The sequence below is a fragment of the Anolis sagrei genome, chromosome 13 (genome assembly GCF_037176765.1).
Source record: "Anolis sagrei isolate rAnoSag1 chromosome 13, rAnoSag1.mat, whole genome shotgun sequence".
NCBI classification, from domain to species: domain Eukaryota; kingdom Metazoa; phylum Chordata; class Lepidosauria; order Squamata; family Dactyloidae; genus Anolis; species Anolis sagrei.
In genome coordinates, this window is record NC_090033.1 from 5,015,877 (window position 1) to 5,037,301 (window position 21,425).

The 21,425-nt window shown below is 47.3% G+C and overlaps 2 protein-coding genes across 2 annotated transcripts in view; one reads left to right on the forward strand and one right to left on the reverse strand.

The window, feature by feature from the left end:
* The first annotated feature begins 1,267 nt into the window (after positions 1-1,267).
* Positions 1,268-9,567, forward strand: LOC132764938 (uncharacterized). The gene is made up of 5 exons (XM_060759106.2): positions 1,268-1,478; positions 4,918-5,111; positions 7,561-7,772; positions 9,159-9,265; positions 9,422-9,567. The coding sequence occupies exons 1-5, from the start codon at positions 1,268-1,270 to the stop codon at positions 9,565-9,567; spliced, it is 870 nt and encodes a 289-aa protein (XP_060615089.2).
* An 8,369-nt stretch (positions 9,568-17,936) lies between these two features.
* ACAP3 (ArfGAP with coiled-coil, ankyrin repeat and PH domains 3) overlaps positions 17,937-21,425 on the reverse strand; it is a 130,558-nt gene continuing 127,069 nt past the window's right edge. The window contains 1 exon segment of the mRNA XM_067473012.1: positions 17,937-20,141. Coding sequence (XP_067329113.1) covers positions 20,035-20,141 — 107 coding nt within the window. The 3' untranslated portion in view covers positions 17,937-20,034.

Sequence of the window (21,425 nt, forward strand, 5' to 3'; positions counted from 1 at the left end):
CTATTTTCCCCAAACTCCATACTTGGGCATATAGAGTAATCATGCCAAGTTTAGGCCAAATTCATCACTGTTTGAGTCCACAATGCTCTCTAGATGTAGGTGAACTACAACTCCAAAACTCAAGGTCAATGTCCACCAAACCCTTCTAGTATTTTCTGTTGGTCATGGGAGTTCTGTGTACCAAGATTGGTTCAATTTCATCATTGGTAGAGTTCAGAGTGCTCTTTAATTGTAGATGAACTATAAATCCCAGCAACTACAACTCCCAAATACTAAGGTCTATTTTCCCCAAACTCCATCAGTGATCACACTAGGGCATATTGAGTATCCGTGCCAAGTTTGGGTCAGATCCATCATTGATTGAGTCCACAGTGCTCTCTGGATGTAAGTGAACTACAACTCCAAAATTCAAGGTCAATGCCTACCAAACCCTTCCAGTATTTTTCTGTTGCTCATAGGAGTTCTGTGTGCCAAGTTTGGTTCAATTCCATTGTTGGTGGAGTTCAGAATGCTTTTTGATTGTAGGTGAACTATAAATTCCAGCAACTACAACTCTCTCCTCACAACCTCTGAGGATGCCTGCCATAGGTGCAAGTGAAAAATCAGGAGAGAATGCTTCTGGAACATGGTCATACAGCCCGAAAAACTTACAGCAACCCAGTGAAATGCATGCTTTTTGCAGGTGAAACCAGTATTCTCTGTCCTTCTCAGTTTCCCTTTGTGTCAAATACCAGATACAAAACCCCTATGCTGAAGCCACAGGGTAATCCACACAATGTGGGCAGATAAATATAAAGCATAGCTACCCCACATGATGTGGGCATAATATTATCAACTGGGGGAAAGGAACTACAGCTCCCCAAAAGCTGAAGTACAGTGAAGAGATTCTGAAAATAGAAGTACAAGGAGTGTTCATTAAAGATGTCCCCTGACCCACTTCTATTTATCACAGGATGCTGAAACTTCACATGTGTCAAGATGTAAGTCTCTATAGGTGACGTGCCAATTGACAACTCAGAACTGAGAACGGCCTTGATGTGACAGGTGTGGAAGTGGTGTGAGGTTTGAGAATGGACCCAGCGGAATAAAGAACAGTCCTCAAGTTCCTTTACTCGAAAGGCCGCACACCAAAGGAGACACTCGATAAGATGGAAAAGGTTGATGGTGAGGATTCCCCATCATAGGATGGAAGACAGAGCAGTCCTCAAGTTCCTTTACTCGAAAGGCCGCACACCAAAGGCGACATTCAATGAGATGGAAGAGGTTGATGGTGAGGATTCCCCAACATAGGAAGGAAGACAGAGCAGTCCTCAAGTTCCTTTACTCGAAAATCCGCACATCTAAGGAGACGTTCAATGAGATGGAAGATGCTGATGGTGAGGATTCCCCACCAGTGGAATACAGAGTAGTCTCCAAGTGCCTTTACTCAAAAGTCCGCACACCAAAGGAGATGTTCGATGAGATGGAAGAGCTTGATGGTGAGGATTCCTCATCATAGGATGGAAGACAGAGCAGTCCTCAAGTTCCTTTACCTGAAAGGCCGCACACCAAAGGCGACATTCGATGAGATGGAAGAGCTTGAGGATGCTTGCCATAGATGCAGGCGAAACGTCAGGAGAAATGCCTCTAGAACATGGCCATATAGCCCGAAAAAACCCACAAGAACCTAGTGATTCCAGCGATGGGAGAAGTGTGTGTGTGTGTGTGTTTGTGTCATGACCTTATTTCCTGGTTTGGTGTGAAGCCAGGAAGTAAGGCCATGACATAGACCTTTCCAGTATATATTTGAAATATATACTGGTCAAATGTAAATATATATTAGTCAAATACATACTGGCCCGATGCCAGAAATACACCTTAATGGTGTAACATTAGAAAATGTGGACCATTTCCGCTCCCTTGGCAGCCACCTCTCCACAAAAGTCAACATTGACACTGAAATACAACACTGCCTGAGCTCTGCAAGTGCAGCATTTTTCCAAATGAAGCAGAGAGTGTTTGAGGAACGGGACATCCGTAGGGAGACTAAGGCGCTTGTTTATAAAGCTATCATCCTCCCAACCCTGCTATACGCCTGCGAAATGTGGACAGTCTACAGACGTCACATGCAACTCCTAGAGTGATTCCATCAGCGCTGCCTCCAAAAAATCCTGCAAATCTCTTGGGAAGACAAGCGGACAAATGTCAGCGTGCTGGAAGAAGCAAAGGCCACCAACACTGAAGCGATGGTCCTCCGCCATCAACTCCGCTGGACCAGCCACGATGTCCGGATCCCCAACCACTGTCTCCCAAAGCAGTTGCTCTACTCCAAACTCAAGATCGGAAAATGGAATGTTGGTGGTCAGGAAAAGAGATTGAAAGATGGGCTCAAAGCCAACCTTAAAAACTCTGGCATAGACACTGAGAACTGGGAAGCCCTGGCCCTTTAGCGCTCCAGTTGGAGGTCAGCTGTGACCAACAGTGCTGTAGAATTTGAAGAGGCACGAATGGAGGGCAAAAGAGAGAAACGTGCCAAGAGGAAGGCTCATCAAGCCAACCCCGACTGGGACAACCTTCCACCTGGAAACCAATGCCCTCACTGCGGGAGAACATGCAGATCAAGAATAGGGCTCCACAATCACCTACGGACCCACCACCAGGACACTGATTTTGGAAGACTATCCTACTTGGAGAATGAGGGATTGCCTAAGTAAGTAAGTAATATTTGAAATCTGAGAGAGGGTTGACATGGAAACGGGAGCAATGCAGGGGAGGGGCTGTGAAGGAAGTAAACTGTCAGTTGGAACTTTGTTGTGTTCGCTACTGCATGCTTTTGAATTAGAATCATAGAATCAAATCTTTCCAACTTTGTTGGTGATGTAATTATTTCGCCAGAAAGCTACAGACCTGGACAGTGTGTCCCTAGGTGGCACCGATGGAGAGAAGGACTCATAACTGGGCCAAGTTTCATTGCTCTCAGTCCACAGGAAGTGGGTCAGGGGAAATCTTTCATGAACGCCTTTCATACATACCTTTCATGTTCCATACTTTGACTGCAGTTGTCTTTCACAACCCGAGGGCAGGCCACAATGGAGTCATGTGTTCAAATGGCAGGAAGAGACTTCATCTCAATCGTAGGAAGAACCTCTTGATGGTAAGAGTTCTTCAACAGTGGACTATGCTGGACTACATGGCCCTTGGGGTTTCTTCCAACCTTATGATTCTATGGATTCAAAGCCACCAGAACTCAATTTGGGGTTATGATTGACCACTCCCAAGCAGCTCCAGAAGTTCCCCATTTCTTCTCTTGCTCCCATAACCAACTCCGCTGACCCCAACAACCCAACATAGGGTAACACCAAAGCCAAGCTTCCAGTACAAAGAATATGTGCCCACTGATGACTGTGTGGTGGAGCCACCCATCCTGTTCAATAATAGCTTTGTGATGCTGCCTAAAGGCAACCATGGTGCCTTCTCCTGAGCTTGTGGATTTCACTCCTCTGGCTATTTGCCTGCTTCTCTGACATTTGGCCCTCTATTTGAGTGTTCCTGGAGGGAAGAAAAGTGATACGTCCGCTTTGCCTTAAGACATCTTTGTTCTTATCTCCCTTCTGATTTCAACTCTTTTCGGTTATTGCCCTGTCTCAAGAGGTCCGTCTTGAGACATGATCTCAGCCGATCCAGTCATTTGTTTACCTTGGTGAGGAGACAGGACACAAAACCACCTGTTATCCGCCTACCTATCCTCTTCTTTCTGCGCTTTATCTAAACAATAAGGAGAAGCCTATCATTAACCGGGCAAGAAGAACAGAAGAAGCATCTAGTTACAGCAGTGATTTCCAACCTTTTTGGATCAGGGACCACTTGAACAGGGATCTGGAGACGGGGGCCTTGGTTAAAGTGGTCCTTGGTCAAAGTGGCCACTGTTCAAAGTGGTCCATGGTCAAGTGGTGCATGTTCATGTGGTCCCTGGTCAAAGTGGTCCTTGGTCAAAGTGGTCCGTGTTCATGTGGTCCCTGGTCAAAGTGGCCCCTGTTTAAAGTGGTCCCTGGTCAAGTGGTCCCTGGTCAAAGTGGTCCCTGGTCAAAATGGTCCATGGTGAAAGTGATCCCTGGTCAAAATGGCCCTGGTTAAATGGTCCCTGGTCAAGTGGTCCCTTCTCTAAGTGGTCCTTGGTCAAAGTGGTCCATGTTCATGTGGTCCCTGGTCAAGTGGTCCCTGGTCAAAGTGGTCCCTGGTCAAAGTTGCCCCTGGTCAAAGTGGTCCCTGGTCAAAGTGGTCCATGTTCAAGTGGTCCCTGGTCAAGGTGGTCCATGTTCAAAGTGGTCCCTGGTCAAAGTGGTCCCTGGTCAAAATGGTCCATGGTGAAAGTGGTCCCTGGTCAAAATGGCCCTGGTTAAATGGTCCCTGGTCAAGTGGTCCCTTCTCTAAGTGGTCCTTGATCAAAGTGGTCCATGTCCATGTGGTCCCTGGTCAAGTGGTCCCTGGTCAAAGTGGTCCCTGGTCAAGGTGGTCCATGTTCAAAGTGGTCCCTGGTCAAGTGGTCCCTAGTCAAAGTGGCCCCTGGTTAAAGTGGTCCCTGGTCAAAGTGGTCAATGGTCAAATGGTCCCTGGTCAAAATGGTTCCTGGCCAAAGTGCCCCCTGGTCAAGTGGTCCTTGGTCAAGTGTTCCCTGTTCAAAGTGCTCCCTGGTCAAGTAGTCACTGGTTAAAATACGTTTGGGAACCACTGAGTTATAGTGACTGGTTTGCTTTTCCCAAAACAAGAACAGTCATTCTATATGAATCCCTTTAGTCTCAAGGGGCTTAAAAAGAAATGACAGACCCCACGGCCTGTGTCATCTGATGAGCCGCACGCAAGGCCGGAAAAGAAGGTTTCAAACCCCCAGTCTGACGAGGTCCTTAGATAATTATGGCTGTTTGCTTTGTTTGCTTTCAGCCATTGAGTGTAAACATTATAAACCACAGTTGGAGAAAGAGGTCATTTTACAGAAATATCTGGTGGAGATCGCTTATAAAAGGAAGCGCTCTGACTCTGGGAAGCCTGTACTAAACGAACCTGTCCAAAACGAGACAACCACCTTTGGAGATTGCTTTCATTCACGAGTGGAGATGAAGAACGTCATTTTCTTCGTACTGGTTTTGGCCTGCGGTAAGTGAATATTTCTACTCTCCAGCTATCTAAAGCTGGAGACTATCCAGCTATCCAGCCCAACCCTTAAAAGATGGGTGGATGGATGGATGGATGGATGGATGGATAGATAGATAGATAGATAGATAGATAGATAGATAGATAGATAGATAGATCGATAGATCGATAGATCGATAGATAGATTCCTAGAGTTGGAAGAGACCCCAAGGCCATCCAGTCCAATATCTAAGAGATAGATACAATAGGTAGGTAGGTAGGTAGGTAGGTAGGTAGATTTCTATAGTTGGAAGATACTCCAAGGGCCATTCAATCTAACCCATTAGAGATGGATGGATGGATGGATGGATGGATGGTTTTCTAGAGTTGGAAGAGACTCCTAGGGCTATCCAGCCCAACCCTTAAAAGATGGATGGATGGATGGATGGATGGATAGATGGATAGATAGATAGATAGATAGATAGATAGATAGATAGATAGATAGAAAGATAGATAGATAGATTCCTAGAGTTGGAAGAGACCCCAAGGCCATCCAGTCCAACCTCTAAGAGATAGATACAATAGATAGGTAGGTAGGTAGGTAGGTAGGTAGGTAGATAGATAGATAGATAGATAGATAGATAGATAGATAGGATAGGTAGGATAGATAGATAGATTTCTATAGTTGGAAGATACTCCAAGGGCCATTCAATCCAACCCATTAGATATGGATGGATGGATGGATGGATGGATGGATGAATGGATGATGGATTCCTAGAGTTGGAAAAGACTCCTAGGGCTATCCAGCCCAACCCTTAAAAGATAGATGGATGGATGGGTGGGTGGGTGGGTGGGTAGGTGGATAGATAGGTAGATAGATAGATGGATGGATGGATGGATGGATGGATGGATGGATGGATTCCTAGAGTTGGAAAAGACCCCAAGGCCATCCAGTCCAACCTCTAAGGTCTAGAGGGTCATTTCCAAAGCCTTGGACCCTACCACAAGCACACCAGCTCCTCAAAAGTGGCTGAAATTCAGCAAGTAAAAGAAGAGTGCGATTCCTAGAAGCATCCAGGAGACTGCTTCTGAGACTCCAAGTAGGGAGGGGAGAGCAGGCGTGCTCGGTGCATGGCAGTGTGGGTGAGGGAGAGCATACATGGCTGGAGTGAGGCTTGCGCTAGCAATTCCCTTCAAGGCATGGGGGTTCTGTGTGGGAAGTTTGGTCCAATTCTATTCTTGGTAGCGTTCAGAATGTTCTTTGATGGTAGGTGAACTAGAAATCCCAGCAATGAAAACTCCCAAGTTATGGTTTATTTTCCCCAAACTCCACCAGTTTCCACATTTGGGCATATTGAGTATCCATGCCAAGTTTGGTCAAAATTCATCACTGTTTGAGTCCACAGTGCTCTCTGGATGTAGGTGAACTACAACTCCAAAACTCAAGGTCAATGTCCACCAAGGTAAATGTCCACCAATGTCCATCCAGCATTTTCTGTTGGTCATGGGAGTTCTGTGTAGCCAGTTTGGTTCAATTCCATCGTTGGTGGTGTTCAGAATGCTCTTTGATTGTAGGTGAACTATAAATCCCAGCAACTACAACTCCCAAATGACAAAATCAATCCCCTCAACCCCAAATTTGGGCATATCGGGTACTTGTGCCAAATTTGATCCCGTGAAAGAAAATACATCCTGCGTATCAGATATTTACATGACGATTCATAACAGTTGCAAAATTACGGTTGTGAAGTAGCAACGAAAATAAGGTTATGGTTGGGGGTCACCACAACATGAGGGACTGGATTAAGGGGTCGTGGCATTAGGAAGGTGGAGAAGCACTGCTGTAGGGCATATCTGAGAGGAAGGAAGTGGAAAACCACCTTGTTGCCTAAGGAAACTCTATGAAATCCATGGTACCACCATACATGATGGCCTGAAGGCATCTACTGCTAATCCCAGATATTCACAGGATGGATGTATAGCATCTAAATGGAATCATGGTACTACAATTGTGTCAAATATCTGGGTCTGGGTTATCATGGTTGAAGTTACAACCCTCATTGATGGTCCATTGAGAGCAGAAAATATTGTCCTGGCTCCTATTTTGGCTTCATGACCATGCCAAGTCATCATAAGTCATCACCATGAAGCAAGTTGAACAAGTCCAAGTTATCCTTCAGTCATCTTGGGAAGACTCTGGACTAGCTCCAAGAATCTCCTCAGCTCCTAATATGGAATCTGGACATGAAATGTGGAGCTGGACCTCCCATAACAATGGCTTCACCCAAAGGAAGCTGGAAGCTCTAAGATCAGTGGGTTGGTGACTTCATTCGGTGACCTTCAAGGCATTATCCTGGACCTATTTTTGAGAACTTGGGTTGAGTGTTCACCTTGGATTCCTCCTTTAGTAGATTCACTGCTCTGCTAACCAATGAGCTGCTAGCTTCACTCTAGTCCTCAAGAAGCACCATCTTTGTTGCACCTTTGCTCTCCAAGTCAACTGGCCTTGTTGCTCTTCCAGGGCCAGCTCTTGTCACCGGCACTGCCTCCCAGTTGAACGAGATGATCCAGCTGAGCACTGTGACCTTCAGCCTGGCCAACTTCACCAATTACGGATGCCACTGTGGACCAGGAACTCAAGGGTTTCCCGTAGACGACATTGACAGGTGAGGCCCATCTAAGGTGACTTGCATTCCAACCATTTAGTACTCAGACCTCTAAACTCTGGTCCTATGGTCACTGATTGTGGGATCTGAAGTCCAAAACACCTGAAGGACCAGAGTTTGGTAATCATTCCTCTAATTGAGGCATCATAGCCAAATGGGCATCAATACGCATTGAGGTGCTCCTCAATGTCTATCCAGATGTGTTGTTGTGTGCCTTCAAAGTTACTTCTGATTTATGCCAACCATAAGGTAAACTTGGGGTTCTCCTAGCTGAATTTGTAAGGAAGCATTCATCCCTAGTGAATATTGGGATTTTGGGGTTGTTCTTGTTGGTTTCGGCTGTTCAGGAACCCAAAGCAACCATAGTTTTTTGGTTTGAACTATCTCCTTGCTCCCTCCCTTTCCCAACCAGAGGATTCCCATCAAAGTGGGCTTTGATTTCAGGAGGATCTTGAGGTATCCCCAAGGTAAAACACATTGGCTCCAAAGAGACCTCAAAATCTAAAATGCATGTGATCATCTGGGGCTGCATTTCCCAACCTGGGGGTCGGGACCCCTGGGAGGGTTTGCAAGAAGGGTGTCAGAGGGGTCACCAAAGACCATCAGAAAAAAAAAACATATTTCTGATAGTCTTAGTTTGGTCCAGATCCATCATTGTTTGAGTCCACACTGCTCTCTGGATGTAGGTGAACTACAACTCCAAAACTCAAGGTCAATGTCCACCAAACCCTTCCAGTATTTTATGTTGGAGTTCTGTGTGCCGAGATTGGTTCAGTTCCATCATTGGTGGAGTTCAGAATGCTCTTTGATTTTAGGTGAACTATAAATTCCAGTAACTACAACTTCCAAATTTCAAGGTCTATTTTCCCCCAAACTCCACCAGTGTTCACATTTGGGCATATTGAGTATTTGTGCCACGCTTGGTCCAGCTCCATCATTGTTTGGGTTCACAGTTCACTCTTGATGTAGGTGAACTAGAACTCCAAAACTCAAGGTCAATGCCCACCAAACCCTTCCAGTATTTTCTCTTGGTCATGGGAGTTCTGTGTGCCAAGTTTGGTTCAATTCCATTGTTGGAATTACAGTTATGAAGTAGCAAAATTACAGTTATGAAGTTGCTATGAAAATCATGTTATGGTTGGGGGTCACCACAACATGAGGAACTGTATTAAGGGGTCACGGCATTAGGAAGGTTGAGAACCACGGATCTGGAGGATTTGAGAAAGCCTGACCATTAAAACATCTCAAGGTAGACAGAATGTCATCTGAAGAGGTTCCCATGAGCATAACTGAGACAACCGTCTTACTTGGGTTCTGGAAGCTACCAGAGAATGCCGAGTGATGCTACCAATGTTGTCCTCTCTGTTTCTTTTTCTTTCACCGCAGGTGTTGCCACGGGCATGACTGTTGCTACAACAAAGCAGAGATGTATGGTTGTACTCCACACCTCCACACATACAGATTCTACGCTCAGAGGGACAAAATTAAATGTGGTGAGTAGGGCTGATCTCGAAACTGATGGGTGGATGAGACCAGACATGCTTGACCTCTTTGGGAGGTGGTCAAAGGTGGTTTCCATGTAGGGAACCCACCATGTGTCTCTTGCCCCATCCCATCCATGAAGTTGATAATCTCTCTTTTTTCCACAGTCAAGTCAAGGGACCGCTGTGAAAAGCTCATCTGTGAATGTGACCGGAAAGCTGCGAACTGTTTCCGGAAGCATATTTTCACCTACAACCCTCAGCTGAAGAATCATCCCATGGCCAACTGTCAGGCACAACGGCCATTTTGTTGAGTCGCGTTCCTAAAAGCAAATGGAATTGACATCTCTCTTCTCTATAGCATTTCTACCTGTTTCTTCAGACATTAACAGTAGAGTCTTGCTTATCCGACCTTCGCTTATCTGACATTCTGCTGTATCCGGTGCTCTTATCTGACGCCCCCCTTTTGCTCCAGCATTTCCCTTGCAATTAAAGGAGCACTCCCCAACTCTCTCTCCATTCCCACGTGAAAAGAGCAATACTAGGAGGAAGAGGAGGAGGAGGAGAAGGAGGAGGGAGGAAAGAGGGGAAAGAGGCAGGACCGGAAGCAGAAACATCCTCCCTCCTTCCCTCTGTGATTTCCACGCTCCTCTTCCGCATCCGGGCACTTCCTGCTAGGCCACTCTAGCCCCAGGGTGTTGCCTAGCCTTAACTCTTTGATTACCTGTTGTCTCGCTCATCTGACATTCCGTCATATCTGATACTCTTATCCGACACCCCACTTTTCCTCCAGCATTTCCCCTTCAATTAAGGGAGCACTCCCCAACACTCTCTCCATTCCCAATAAGTGAAAAGGGCAATACAAGGAAGAAGAGGAGGAGGAGGAGGGAGGAAAGGTGGGAAAGAGGTAGGACCAGAAGTGGAAGCATCCTCCCTCCTTCCCTCTGTGATTTCCACGCTCCTCTTCCACATCCAGGCACTTCCTGCTGGGCCACTCTAGTCCCAGGGCGTTGCCTAGCCTTAACTCTTTGAATCCCTGTTGTCTCGCTTATCCGACCTTCACTTATCCGACATTCCGTCGTATCTGACGCTCTTATCCAATGCCCCACTTTTCCTCCAGCATTTCTCCTTCAATTAAGGGAGCACTCCCCAACACACTCTCCATTCCCAATAAGTGAAAAGGGCAATACAAGGAGGAAGAGAAGGAGGAGAAAGAGGACGAACAGGAAGAGGAGGAGGGAGGAAAGGTGGGAAAGAGGCAGGACCAGAAGCGGAAGCATCCTCCCTCCCTCTGTGATTTCCACGCTCCTCTTCCGCATCCGGGCACTTCCTGCTGGGCCACTAGCCCGGGGGCATTGCCTAGCCTTAATTCTTTGATTACCTGTTGTCTCACTTATCCGACCTTCGCTTATCCGACATTCCATCTTTTCCTCCAGCATTTCCTCTTCAATTAAAGGAGAGCTCCCCAACTCTCTCTCCATTCCCAATAAGTGAAAAGGGCAGGGCAAAGAGGAGGAGGAGGCAGGAGAAAGGGGGGGAAAGAGCCGGGACTGGAAATGGAAGTGTCCTCCCTCCTTCCCTCTGTGATTTCCATACTCCTCTTCTGCATCCAGGCACTTCCTGCTGGTCCCCTCTAGCCCTGAGGCGTCGCCTTGCCTTAGCTCTTTGAGTTCCTGTTGTTACTATTCTAAGTGTCGGATGGGTAGGAGATGCCATATTATCCGACATTTTTGTTTATCCGACATTCTGCTGGCCTGTTTATGCCGGATAAGCGAGACTCTACTGTATTTGTAACATTGATGCTTTCCTTACTATTATTACTATTGCTATTATTTCCTTATTACTGGACAACATATGTACAAACACAAAAGTAATGTTAAATAAACTCCTGAGACAGAGTTATGGGCCTGTGTGAAGTCCAACATGGAGTGTGATTCTGGATTTTTTTCAGGCCACTGGAAGGACAGGCTGAGTCAGATTGTGCCACATATAGTGGCCCTACTATTAATTTACTTTGACTTTCAGGAACAATGCTAAGGCGGGGGGGGGGGGGGGGGAGGATCTTCTTTGGCAACCTTCCTCAAAGCCATAAACGTGTACCCTATAAATTTCACTCTATAAAATGTTTTCACCTGCTCCGAGGAGATCTGGACCAGAAAAGGGGATGAGGAAGTAGTACTTTATGTTCTGGAAGTAAGATGTCTCAAATTTATTGATAATCTTCTTAGAAGATTTTATTGGTGCTTAGAAATAGCTCAGGGAGAGGGAATTCCTTAGTCATCTTCTCTCAGCGTTTGCTGAGGATATAGCTCAAAAAGGAGTTGTCTTCAAAGAATGCTCCACAATTGTGTCCCAACAATGGGCAACCAACATGGTCAAAGGTCTGGAAGACCTGAATCCCTACAAGGAATCACTTAGGATTCAGCTGATATTTAGCCTGGAGAAGAGAAGGCCAAAGATGCTTATGGTGGGCATCCATAGTAACGTTTCCCCATCAGTCATCTTCTCTCAGCATTTGCTGGGGATGTGGCTCAAAAGGGAGGTGTCTTCAAAGAATGCCCCCACCATTGTGTCCAACAATGGGCAACCACCATGGTCAAAGGTGTCAAAGTCCTGAATCTCTATGAGTAATCACTTAGGAATCTCGTTACATCTAGCCTGGAGAAGAGAAGGCCAAAGACGAGACATATGGTACTTATGGTGGGTATCCATAACAACGTTCCCCCAAGTAATCTTCTCTCAGTATTTGCTGAGGATGTGGCTCAAAAAGGAGTTGTCTTCAAAGAATGCTCCACAATTGTGTCCAACAATGGTCAACCAATATGGTCAAAGGTGTGGAAGTCCTGAATCCCTATGAGGAATCACTTAGGAATCTGGTTACATCTATCCTGGAGAAGAGAAGGCCAAAGACGAGACATACGGTACTTATGGTGGGTATCCATACCAATGTTCCCTCAAGTCATCTTCTCTCAGTGTTTGCTGAGGATGTGGCTCAAAAAGGAGTTGTCTTTAAAAAATACTCCACAATTGTGTCCAACAATGGTCAACCAATATGGTCAAAGGGCTGGAAGTCCCGAATCCCTACGAGGAATCCCTTAGGAATCCGTTTATGTTTAGCCTGGAGAAGTGAAGGCTAAAGAAGAGACATCTGGTGCTTATGGTGAACATCCATAGCAAATTTCCCCCAACAGTCATCTTCTCTCAGCGTTTGCTGAGGATGTGGCTCAAAAAGGAGGTGTCTTCAAAGAATGCTCCACAACTGTGTCCAAGAATGGGCAACCAACATGGTCAAAGGTATGGAAGTCCTGAATCTCTGCAAGGAATCCCTTAGGAATCTGGTTACGTTTAGCGTGGAGAAAAGAAGGCCAAAGAAGAGACATACGGTGCTCATGGTGGGCATCCATGTCAACGTTCCCCCAATAGTCATCTTCTCTCTGTGTTTGCTGAGAATGTGGCTCAAAAAGGAGGTGTCTTCAAAGAATACTCCATGGTGCTTATGGTGGGCATCCATAGCAACATTCCTCCAACACAAATTATATGGACAATGTAGGAACTAGATCTCTTTCCCTGAGATCCCCATATTTTGATCCTTAAGCTGTTGGAGACTCAACTCCCAAAAGCCTTAGCAGACCTGTTCAACATTCAGGAATTCTGGGAGTTTAAGTTAAAAAGATCTGGAGAACCAAAGTTTGAAGTTCATGTTGACATAACCTGCCCATGTTGGCAAGTCAGAAGGATTATACAATATTCCAAAAAAGCTTGCAAACCTATTTCGACTTCCATGAATCATAGCCTTTCATGGAATTTGGTGTCACCAGAAACCAGGAAACCCAAGACAAACGAAAAAGAGAAAGAGAGAGATCTGTTACATAAGAAGTATCTAGAACACGGTAGCTCTAACTCGACTCCTTTTTCAGGAACAAATATTTGGCAGCATGCCTCGAAGTCATAAACATGTACCCAATAAATCTCACCCTATAAAATGCCCCGGGAGATTGTTTTCTCATCTGCCGAAAAGAGGATCAGACCAGAACGGTGACAAGGAAACAGAGGAAAGCGGTGGGAGATCACTCCCGTCTTTAGTCATGTCTGTCTTGGGGACCTGGCGGTGCCCGGGTTAATTGAAAAAGGCATTTTTGAGGGGGTAATATCACTTAAATAGCACTTAAATTGGGTCCAGATTCATTGTTGGCTGGTTCAATGCTCTCTGGATAAGGGTGAACTACAACTCCCAGATTCACAAGGCAATCACCTCCAAATCGTGACAGTGTTTGCGGTTGGCCATGTTGGGTCAGTGTGTCAAGTTTGGTCCAGATCCATCATTGGCTGATTTTAGTACACTCTTGATAAGGGTGAACTACAACTCCCAGATTCGCAGGGCAATCAACCTGAAACCCCATCAGTATTCACAATTGGCCATGTTGCCAAGTTTGGTCCAGATCCATCGTCGGTTGATGTTAGTGCTCTCTGGATAAGGGTGAACTACAACTCCCATATTCTCAAGGCAATCACCTCCAAATCGTGACAGTGTTTGCGGTTGGCCATGTTGAGTCTGTGTGCCAAGTGTGGTCCAGATCGCCGTTGTCTGGGTTCAGTGCTCTCTGGATAAGGGTGAACTACAACTCCCGTTCACAAGGCAGTCACCTTCAAACCGTGACAGTGTTTGCAGTTGGCCATGTTGGGTTTGTGTGCCAAGTGTGGTCCAGATCCGTCATTGTATGGGTTCAGTGCTCTCTGGATAAGGGTGAACTACAACTCCCAGATTCTCAAGGCAATCGCCTCCAAATCGTGACAGTGTTTGCGGTTGGCCATCTTGGATCTGTGTGCCAAGTGTTGTCCAGATCTGCCATTGTCTGGCTTCAGTACTCTCTGGATAAGGGTGAACTACAACTCCCAGATTTCTGGGGCAATCACCCTGAAACCCTATCAGTATTCACAATTAGCGGCGTTGAGTTTGGTCCAGATCTGTCGTTGTCTGGGTTTAACGTGCCAAATGTGGTCCAGGTCCATTGTCAGTGGGGGTCATACTGCTGTGTCTTGTTGCAGGGTGAACTACAACTTCCATACTCTGGAGTCAGTACCCTAACCCCCTATAGTTGCTGATCAATTCCTCTGTTTGCTGTGTGCCATAGGAAAGGGTTAAGGGAGAGGCAGTGGGTAGGGGGTCATTCAAATTCCATTCCAATGGAGAGAGAAAGGAACCCTGAGCGGTGTCTTTGGTGGAGGAAACACATAAAATGTATCTTGACTCCGTATGAAAGCCTTTACTTGGTTGGTGGGCAGGATGGTGTGTGCGGAGGACATTGGCAGGGCACTTGGACATCTTCATGGCACTCACTATAAGGAGGGACTTTGGTGTCTCCTTAGTAGTGGGAACTATAGCCTGTTTGTGGCGGTGGGACTTTGTCCGTGTACGCAGACGCCCCTGCCACATACGCACAGACACACATTGTCACCTTTATTATGTGTATAGAAGATAGAAGATCTTTTCCTCCCAACATCCCATCATCCACCCACATACCGTCCCCATCCCAACCTTGGCAGCCACCTCTCCACAAAATTCAACATTGATACTGAAGTACACCACTGCCTGAGCTCTGCGAGTGCAGCATCATTGACCCTGAAATACAACACCGCCTGAGCTCTGCGAGTGCAGCATCATTGACCCTGAAATACCACACCGCCTGAGCTCTGCGAGTGCAGCATCATTGACCCTGAAATACCACACCGCCTGAGCTCTGCGAGTGCAGCATCATTGACCCTGAAATACAACACCGCCTGAGCTCTGCGAGTGCAGCATCATTGACCCTGAAATACAACACCGCCTGAACTCTGTGAGTGCAGCATCATTGACTCTGAAATACACCACTGCCTGAGCTCTGCGAGTGCATCATTGACCCTGAAGTACACCACCTGAGCTCTGCGAGTGCAGCATCATTGACCCTGAAATACAACACCGCCTGAGCTCTGCGAGTGCAGCATCATTGACCCTGAAATACCACACCGCCTGAGCTCTGCGAGTGCAGCATCACTGACCCTGAAATACCACACCGCCTGAGCTCTGCGAGTGCAGCATCATTGACCCTAAATACAACACCGCCTGAGCTCTGCGAGTGCAGCATCATTGACCCTGAAATACCACACCGCCTGAGCTCTGCGAGTGCAGCATCATTGACCCTGAAATACCACACCGCCTGTGCTCTGCGAGTGCAGCATCACTGACCCTGAAATACAACACCGCCTGAGCTCTGCAAGTGCAGCATCATTGACCCTGAAATACAACACCGCCTGTGCTCTGCGAGTGCAGCATCATTGACCCTGAAATACAACACCGCCTGAGCTCTGCGAGTGCAGCATCATTGACCCTGAAATACAACACCGCCTGAGCTCTGCGAGTGCAGCATCATTGACCCTGAAATACAACACCGCCTGAGCTCTGCGAGTGCAGCATCATTGACCCTGAAATACAACACCGCCTGAGCTCTGCGAGTGCAGCATCATTGACCCTGAAATACAACACCGCCTGAGCTCTGCGAGTGCAGCATCATTGACCCTGAAATACAACACCGCCTGAGCTCTGCGAGTGCAGCATCATTGACCTTGAAATACCACACCGCCTGAGCTCTGCGAGTGCAGCATCATTGACCCTGAAATACCACACCGCCTGTGCTCTGCGAGTGCAGCATCACTGACCCTGAAATACCACACCGCCTGAGCTCTGCGAGTGCAGCATCATTGACCCTAAATACAACACCGCCTGAGCTCTGCGAGTGCAGCATCATTGACCCTGAAATACAACACCGCCTGAGCTCTGCGAGTGCAGCATCATTGACTCTGAAATACACCACTGCCTGAGCTCTGCGAGTGCATCATTGACCCTGAAGTACACCACCTGAGCTCTGCGAGTGCAGCATCATTGACCCTGAAATACAACACCGCCTGAGCTCTGCGAGTGCAGCATCATTGACCCTGAAATACACCGCCTGAGCTCTGCGAGTGCAGCATCATTGACCCTGAAATACAACACCGCCTGAGCTCTGCGAGTGCAGCGTCATTGACCCTGAAATACAACACCGCCTGAACTCTGTGAGTACAGCGTCATTGACCCTGAAATACAACACCGCCTGAGCTCTGCGAGTGCAGCATCATTGACCCTGAAATACAACACCGCCTGAGCTCTGCGAGTGCAGCATCATTGACCCTGAAATACCACACCGCCTGAGCTCTGCGAGTGCAGCATCATTGACCCTAAATACAACACCGCCTGAGCTCTGCGAGTGCAGCATCATTGACCCTGAAATACAACACCGCCTGAGCTCTGCGAGTGCAGCATCATTGACCCTGAAATACCACACCGCCTGAGCTCTGCGAGTGCAGCATCATTGACCCTGAAATACCACACCGCCTGTGCTCTGCGAGTGCAGCATCACTGACCCTGAAATACCACACCGCCTGAGCTCTGCGAGTGCAGCATCATTGACCCTAAATACAACACCGCCTGAGCTCTGCGAGTGCAGCATCATTGACCCTGAAATACAACACTGCCTGAGCTCTGCGAGTGCAGCATCATTGACTCTGAAATACACCACTGCCTGAGCTCTGCGAGTGCATCATTGACCCTGAAGTACACCACCTGAGCTCTGCGAGTGCAGCATCATTGACCCTGAAATACAACACCGCCTGAGCTCTGCGAGTGCAGCATCATTGACCCTGAAATACACCGCCTGAGCTCTGCGAGTGCAGCATCATTGACCCTGAAATACAACACCGCCTGAGCTCTGCGAGTGCAGCGTCATTGACCCTGAAATACAACACCGCCTGAGCTCTGCGAGTGCAGCGTCATTGACCCTGAAATACAACACCGCCTGAGCTCTGCGAGTGCAGCATCATTGACCCTGAAATACAACACCGCCTGAGCTCTGCGAGTGCAGCATCATTGACCCTGAAATACAACACCGCCTGAACTCTGTGAGTACAGCGTCATTGACCCTGAAATACCACACCGCCTGAGCTCTGCGAGTGCAGCATCATTGACCCTGAAATACCACACCGCCTGTGCTCTGCGAGTGCAGCATCATTGACCCTGAAATACCACACCGCCTGAGCTCTGCGAGTGCAGCATCATTGACCCTGAAATACAACACCGCCTGAGCTCTGCGAGTGCAGCATCATTGACCCTGAAATACAACACCGCCTGAGCTCTGCGAGTGCAGCATCATTGACCCTGAAATACCACACCGCCTGAGCTCTGCGAGTGCAGCATCATTGACCCTAAATACAACACTGCCTGAGCTCTGCGAGTGCAGCATCATTGACCCTGAAATACAACACCGCCTGAGCTCTGCGAGTGCAGCATCATTGACTCTGAAATACACCACTGCCTGAGCTCTGCGAGTGCAGCGTCATTGACCCTGAAATACACCACTGCCTGAGCTCTGCGAGTGCATCATTGACCCTGAAGTACACCACCTGAGCTCTGCGAGTGCAGCATCATTGACCCTGAAATACAACACCGCCTGAGCTCTGCGAGTGCAGCATCATTGACCCTGAAATACAACACCGCCTGAGCTCTGCGAGTGCAGCATTCTTCTGAATGAAACAGAGAGTGTTCGAGGATCGAAATATCCATAGGGAAACCAAGGTGCTGGTTTATAAAGCTATTTGAAAAAAACAACAACATATATTTCACTTGGAGATATATTACATTTTCTTTTCAGGATATTAAACAGGGATTTCTATACATGCTCAGAGGAGGAAGTCTGTAGACCAGTACGGACTGTCCAACCACTCTGCTTTGCAATGAGGAATGAATAATACAAGGAATAATAATAATAATAATAATAATAATAATAATAATAATGTCGTCCTGATACATTGGCCGGTTTTCACTTCTACGAATTTTGATGATATATGAATTTGATTAAAATGCTCTCCTAGTAATCTCTATTTTTTCCAGCATGATTCAATGGTCAGCGTCCAGCGCATGTGCTAGAGGGTCTGGACCAGGCATGGGCAAACTTGGGCCCTCCGGGCGTTTTGGACTTCAACTCCCACAATTCCTAACAGCCCAAGTTTTCCCATGCCTGGTCTAGAGATTCCTAAAGAGGCGTTCTGTCAAGGTATAACAACAACAACAACAACATGTTTTCAGCCTAGAAGGAGCATTTCCAAAGACCTCTCAACCAGGAGAGGGCCCTGTTGGGTTTCTAGAAAAGCGTTTCTCTACGTGGGGGTCGCAGCCTCTGGGGGGGTCGTGAGAGGGTTTCAGAGGGTTCATCAAAGACCATCAGAAAACATATGAAGATCTCTCTGCCTGTCCTTCTCTTCTTTTTTGGGAACAGAGGGTGAATCCTTCCCCCCCCCCCCCCCCACAAAAAAGATTTCTAGGTCGTCCAGCATGATGTCCAGTGGACATTGACCATGGTCTCACACTAGACATCCTAGGAAGGGGTTCTCTCTAGAAATTTCTAGGTCATCCAGCATGATGTCCAGTGGACGTTGACCACAGTCTTGCACTGGAGGACCTAGGGAGGGGTTCCCTCTAGGAATCTCTAGGTCATCCAGCATGACCTCCAGTGGATGTTGACCATAGTCTTGCACTGGAGCACCTAAGGAGGGGGTCCTTCTAGAAATCTCTAGGTCATCCAGCATGACATCCAGCGTTGACCATAGTCTTGCACTGGAGGACCTAGGGAGGGGTTCCTTCTAGGAATCTCTAGGCTGTCCAGTATGACATCAAGCGCTGCACTGGAGGACCTAGGGAGGTGTTCCCTCTAGGAATCTCTAGGCCGTCCAGCATGACGTCCAGTGGACGTTGACCACAGTCTTGCACTGGAGGACCTAGGGAGGGGTTCCTTCTAGAAATCTCTAGGTCATCCAGCATGGCATCCAGCGTTGACCATAGTCTTGCACTGGAGGACCTAGGGAGGGTTCCCTCAAGAAATCGCTAGGTCAACCAACATGACTTCCAGCAGATGTTGACCACAGTCTTGCACTGGAGGACCTAGGGAGGGGTTCCTTCTAGAAATCTCTAGGTCATCCAGCATGGCATCCAGCGTTGACCATAGTCTTGCACTGGAGGACCTAGGGAGGAGTTCCCTCGAGAAATCTCTAGGTCAACCAACATGACCTACAGCAGATGTTGACCACAGTCTTGCATTGGAGGACCTAGGGAGGGGTTCCTTCTAGAAATCTCTAGGTCATCCAGCCTGACATCTAATGTTGCACTGGAGGACCTAGGGAGGGGTTCCCTCGAGAAATCTCTAGGTCAACCAACATGATCTCCAGGAGATGTAGACTACAGTCTTGAACTGGAGGACCTCGGGAGAGGTTCCCTCTAGGAATTTCTAGGCCATCCAGAATGACGTCCAGGGGACGTTGACCATATTCTCACACTGGAAGACTTGGGGTTCCTAGACGAAACATTTTTCCTCAAATCTGTCTCATGTCCATCTTGGCTAAACAGACTCAGCTCTCTAGGGCTTCCAAACCTTTGTCATTCCCTAAGATTCTGGTGTATATTTTGATTAATCAAAAGCCCATTGAATAGGACAACCATCTTTTGAGTATCTTCAGGCATGTCTCCATCTTCTATTGGATGCTCTCCATAGGCTTCTTCCCAATGTACCAATGCTTACATAGAACCATTCCTATTTTTCATTCACCAACAACCTGCCACCTATGAAATGCCTACTTCACTTAGTATGAAACAGGTGACCTTGACTTTCGTTCCAAAGCTGGAAGGATCCACAATTGTGAGAAAGCAACAAAGAGGACCGTGGCTATCTGTAGGAGTGTCCAAAATGCAGGCTGCGGCGGTTGAGTTTCTCCGGATTATTTGACGCCATGTGAGAAAACTCCCGGAAAATGTCAAGATAGGTGGCATCTCCTGTGGAAGGAAGGAAGGAAGACACTGATGCTCGGCTCACCAGCCCTTTCAAAAGAACATCATGAACATAAATCATAACACAACTTCACTCCATTGGAAGGGGACCATAGAATTGCACTGAAGGACCTAGGGAGGGGTACTCTCTAGGAATCTCTAGGTCATCCAGCATGACCTTCAGCAGATGTTGATTAAAGTCTTGCACTGGAGGATCTAGGGAGGAATTCCCTCTAGGAATCTCTAGGTCATCCAGCATGACATCCAGTGGACACTGACCATAGCCTTGCACTGGATGACCTAGAGAAGGGTTCTCTCTAGGAATCTCTAGGCCATCCAGCATGACATCCAGTGGACGTTGACCATAGCCTTCAACTGGAGGACCTAGAGAGGGGTTCTCTTTAGGAATCTCTAGGCCATCCAGCATGACGTTTAGTGGACGTTGCCCATAGTCTCGCACTGGTGGACCTAGAGAGGGGTTACCTCTAGGAATCTCTAGGTCATCCAGCATAACGTCCAGTGCACATTGACTAAAGTCTTGCACTGGAGTATCTAGTGAGGGGTTCTGTCTAGGAATCTCTAGGTCATCCAGTATGACATCCAGTGGATGTTGACCATAGTCTCATACTGGAAGATCTAGGGAGGGGTTCCCTCTAGGAATCTATAGGTCGTCCAGAATGATGTCCAGCAGATGTTGATCATAGTCTCAGACTGGAGGATCTAGAGAGGAGTTCCCTCTAGGAATCTCTAGGTTGTCCAGCATGATGTCCAGCGAACGTTGACCTTGGTCTTGCACTGGAGGACCTAGGGAGGGGTTCCCTCTAGGAATCTCTAGTTGCCCAGCATGACCTTCAGTGTACATTTACAATAGTCTTGCACTGGAGGATCTAGGGAGGGGTTCTCTCTAGAAATTTCTAGGTCATCCAGCATGACGTCCAGCACACGTTGACCATAATTTTGCACTGGAGGACTTGGGGTTTCCAGAGGAAACATTTTCCCTCAAATCCGTCAACCATCCAATCCATATTCCTAGTCTTGAATCGTTTTCAATGTTTCCTTCTTGGGGTATGAATACAAACAATCAATGCCATGCCTTGTTTGGGGAGCAAGGCTTTCAACTACCACCACTTTGTAACTAGCTACACCTCTGAGTACAAGATAATGCAACACAACAATAATGGCAGCTAACTAGGGCACAGCCGAGATTACCCGGCGGATAAGACTGGCGCATACTTCCGTCAAAATTTGCTCAGGAGGTTCTTTGAGCAAATGTCTTCTGTGCGAGACTAT

What these genes read in the sequence shown, in the direction of transcription:
- LOC132764938 (XM_060759106.2), top strand. Translation starts at nt 1,268, where the DNA reads ATGGTGAGGATTCCCCAACATAGGAAGGAAGACAGAGCAGTCCTCAAG. An exon ending in CCCGTAGACGACATTGACAG is followed by an intron (nt 7,773 to 9,158) that starts GTGAGGCCCATC and finishes CTTTCACCGCAG; the next exon opens with GTGTTGCCACGGGCATGACT. An exon ending in GAGGGACAAAATTAAATGTG is followed by an intron (nt 9,266 to 9,421) that starts GTGAGTAGGGCT and finishes TTTTTTCCACAG; the next exon opens with TCAAGTCAAGGGACCGCTGT.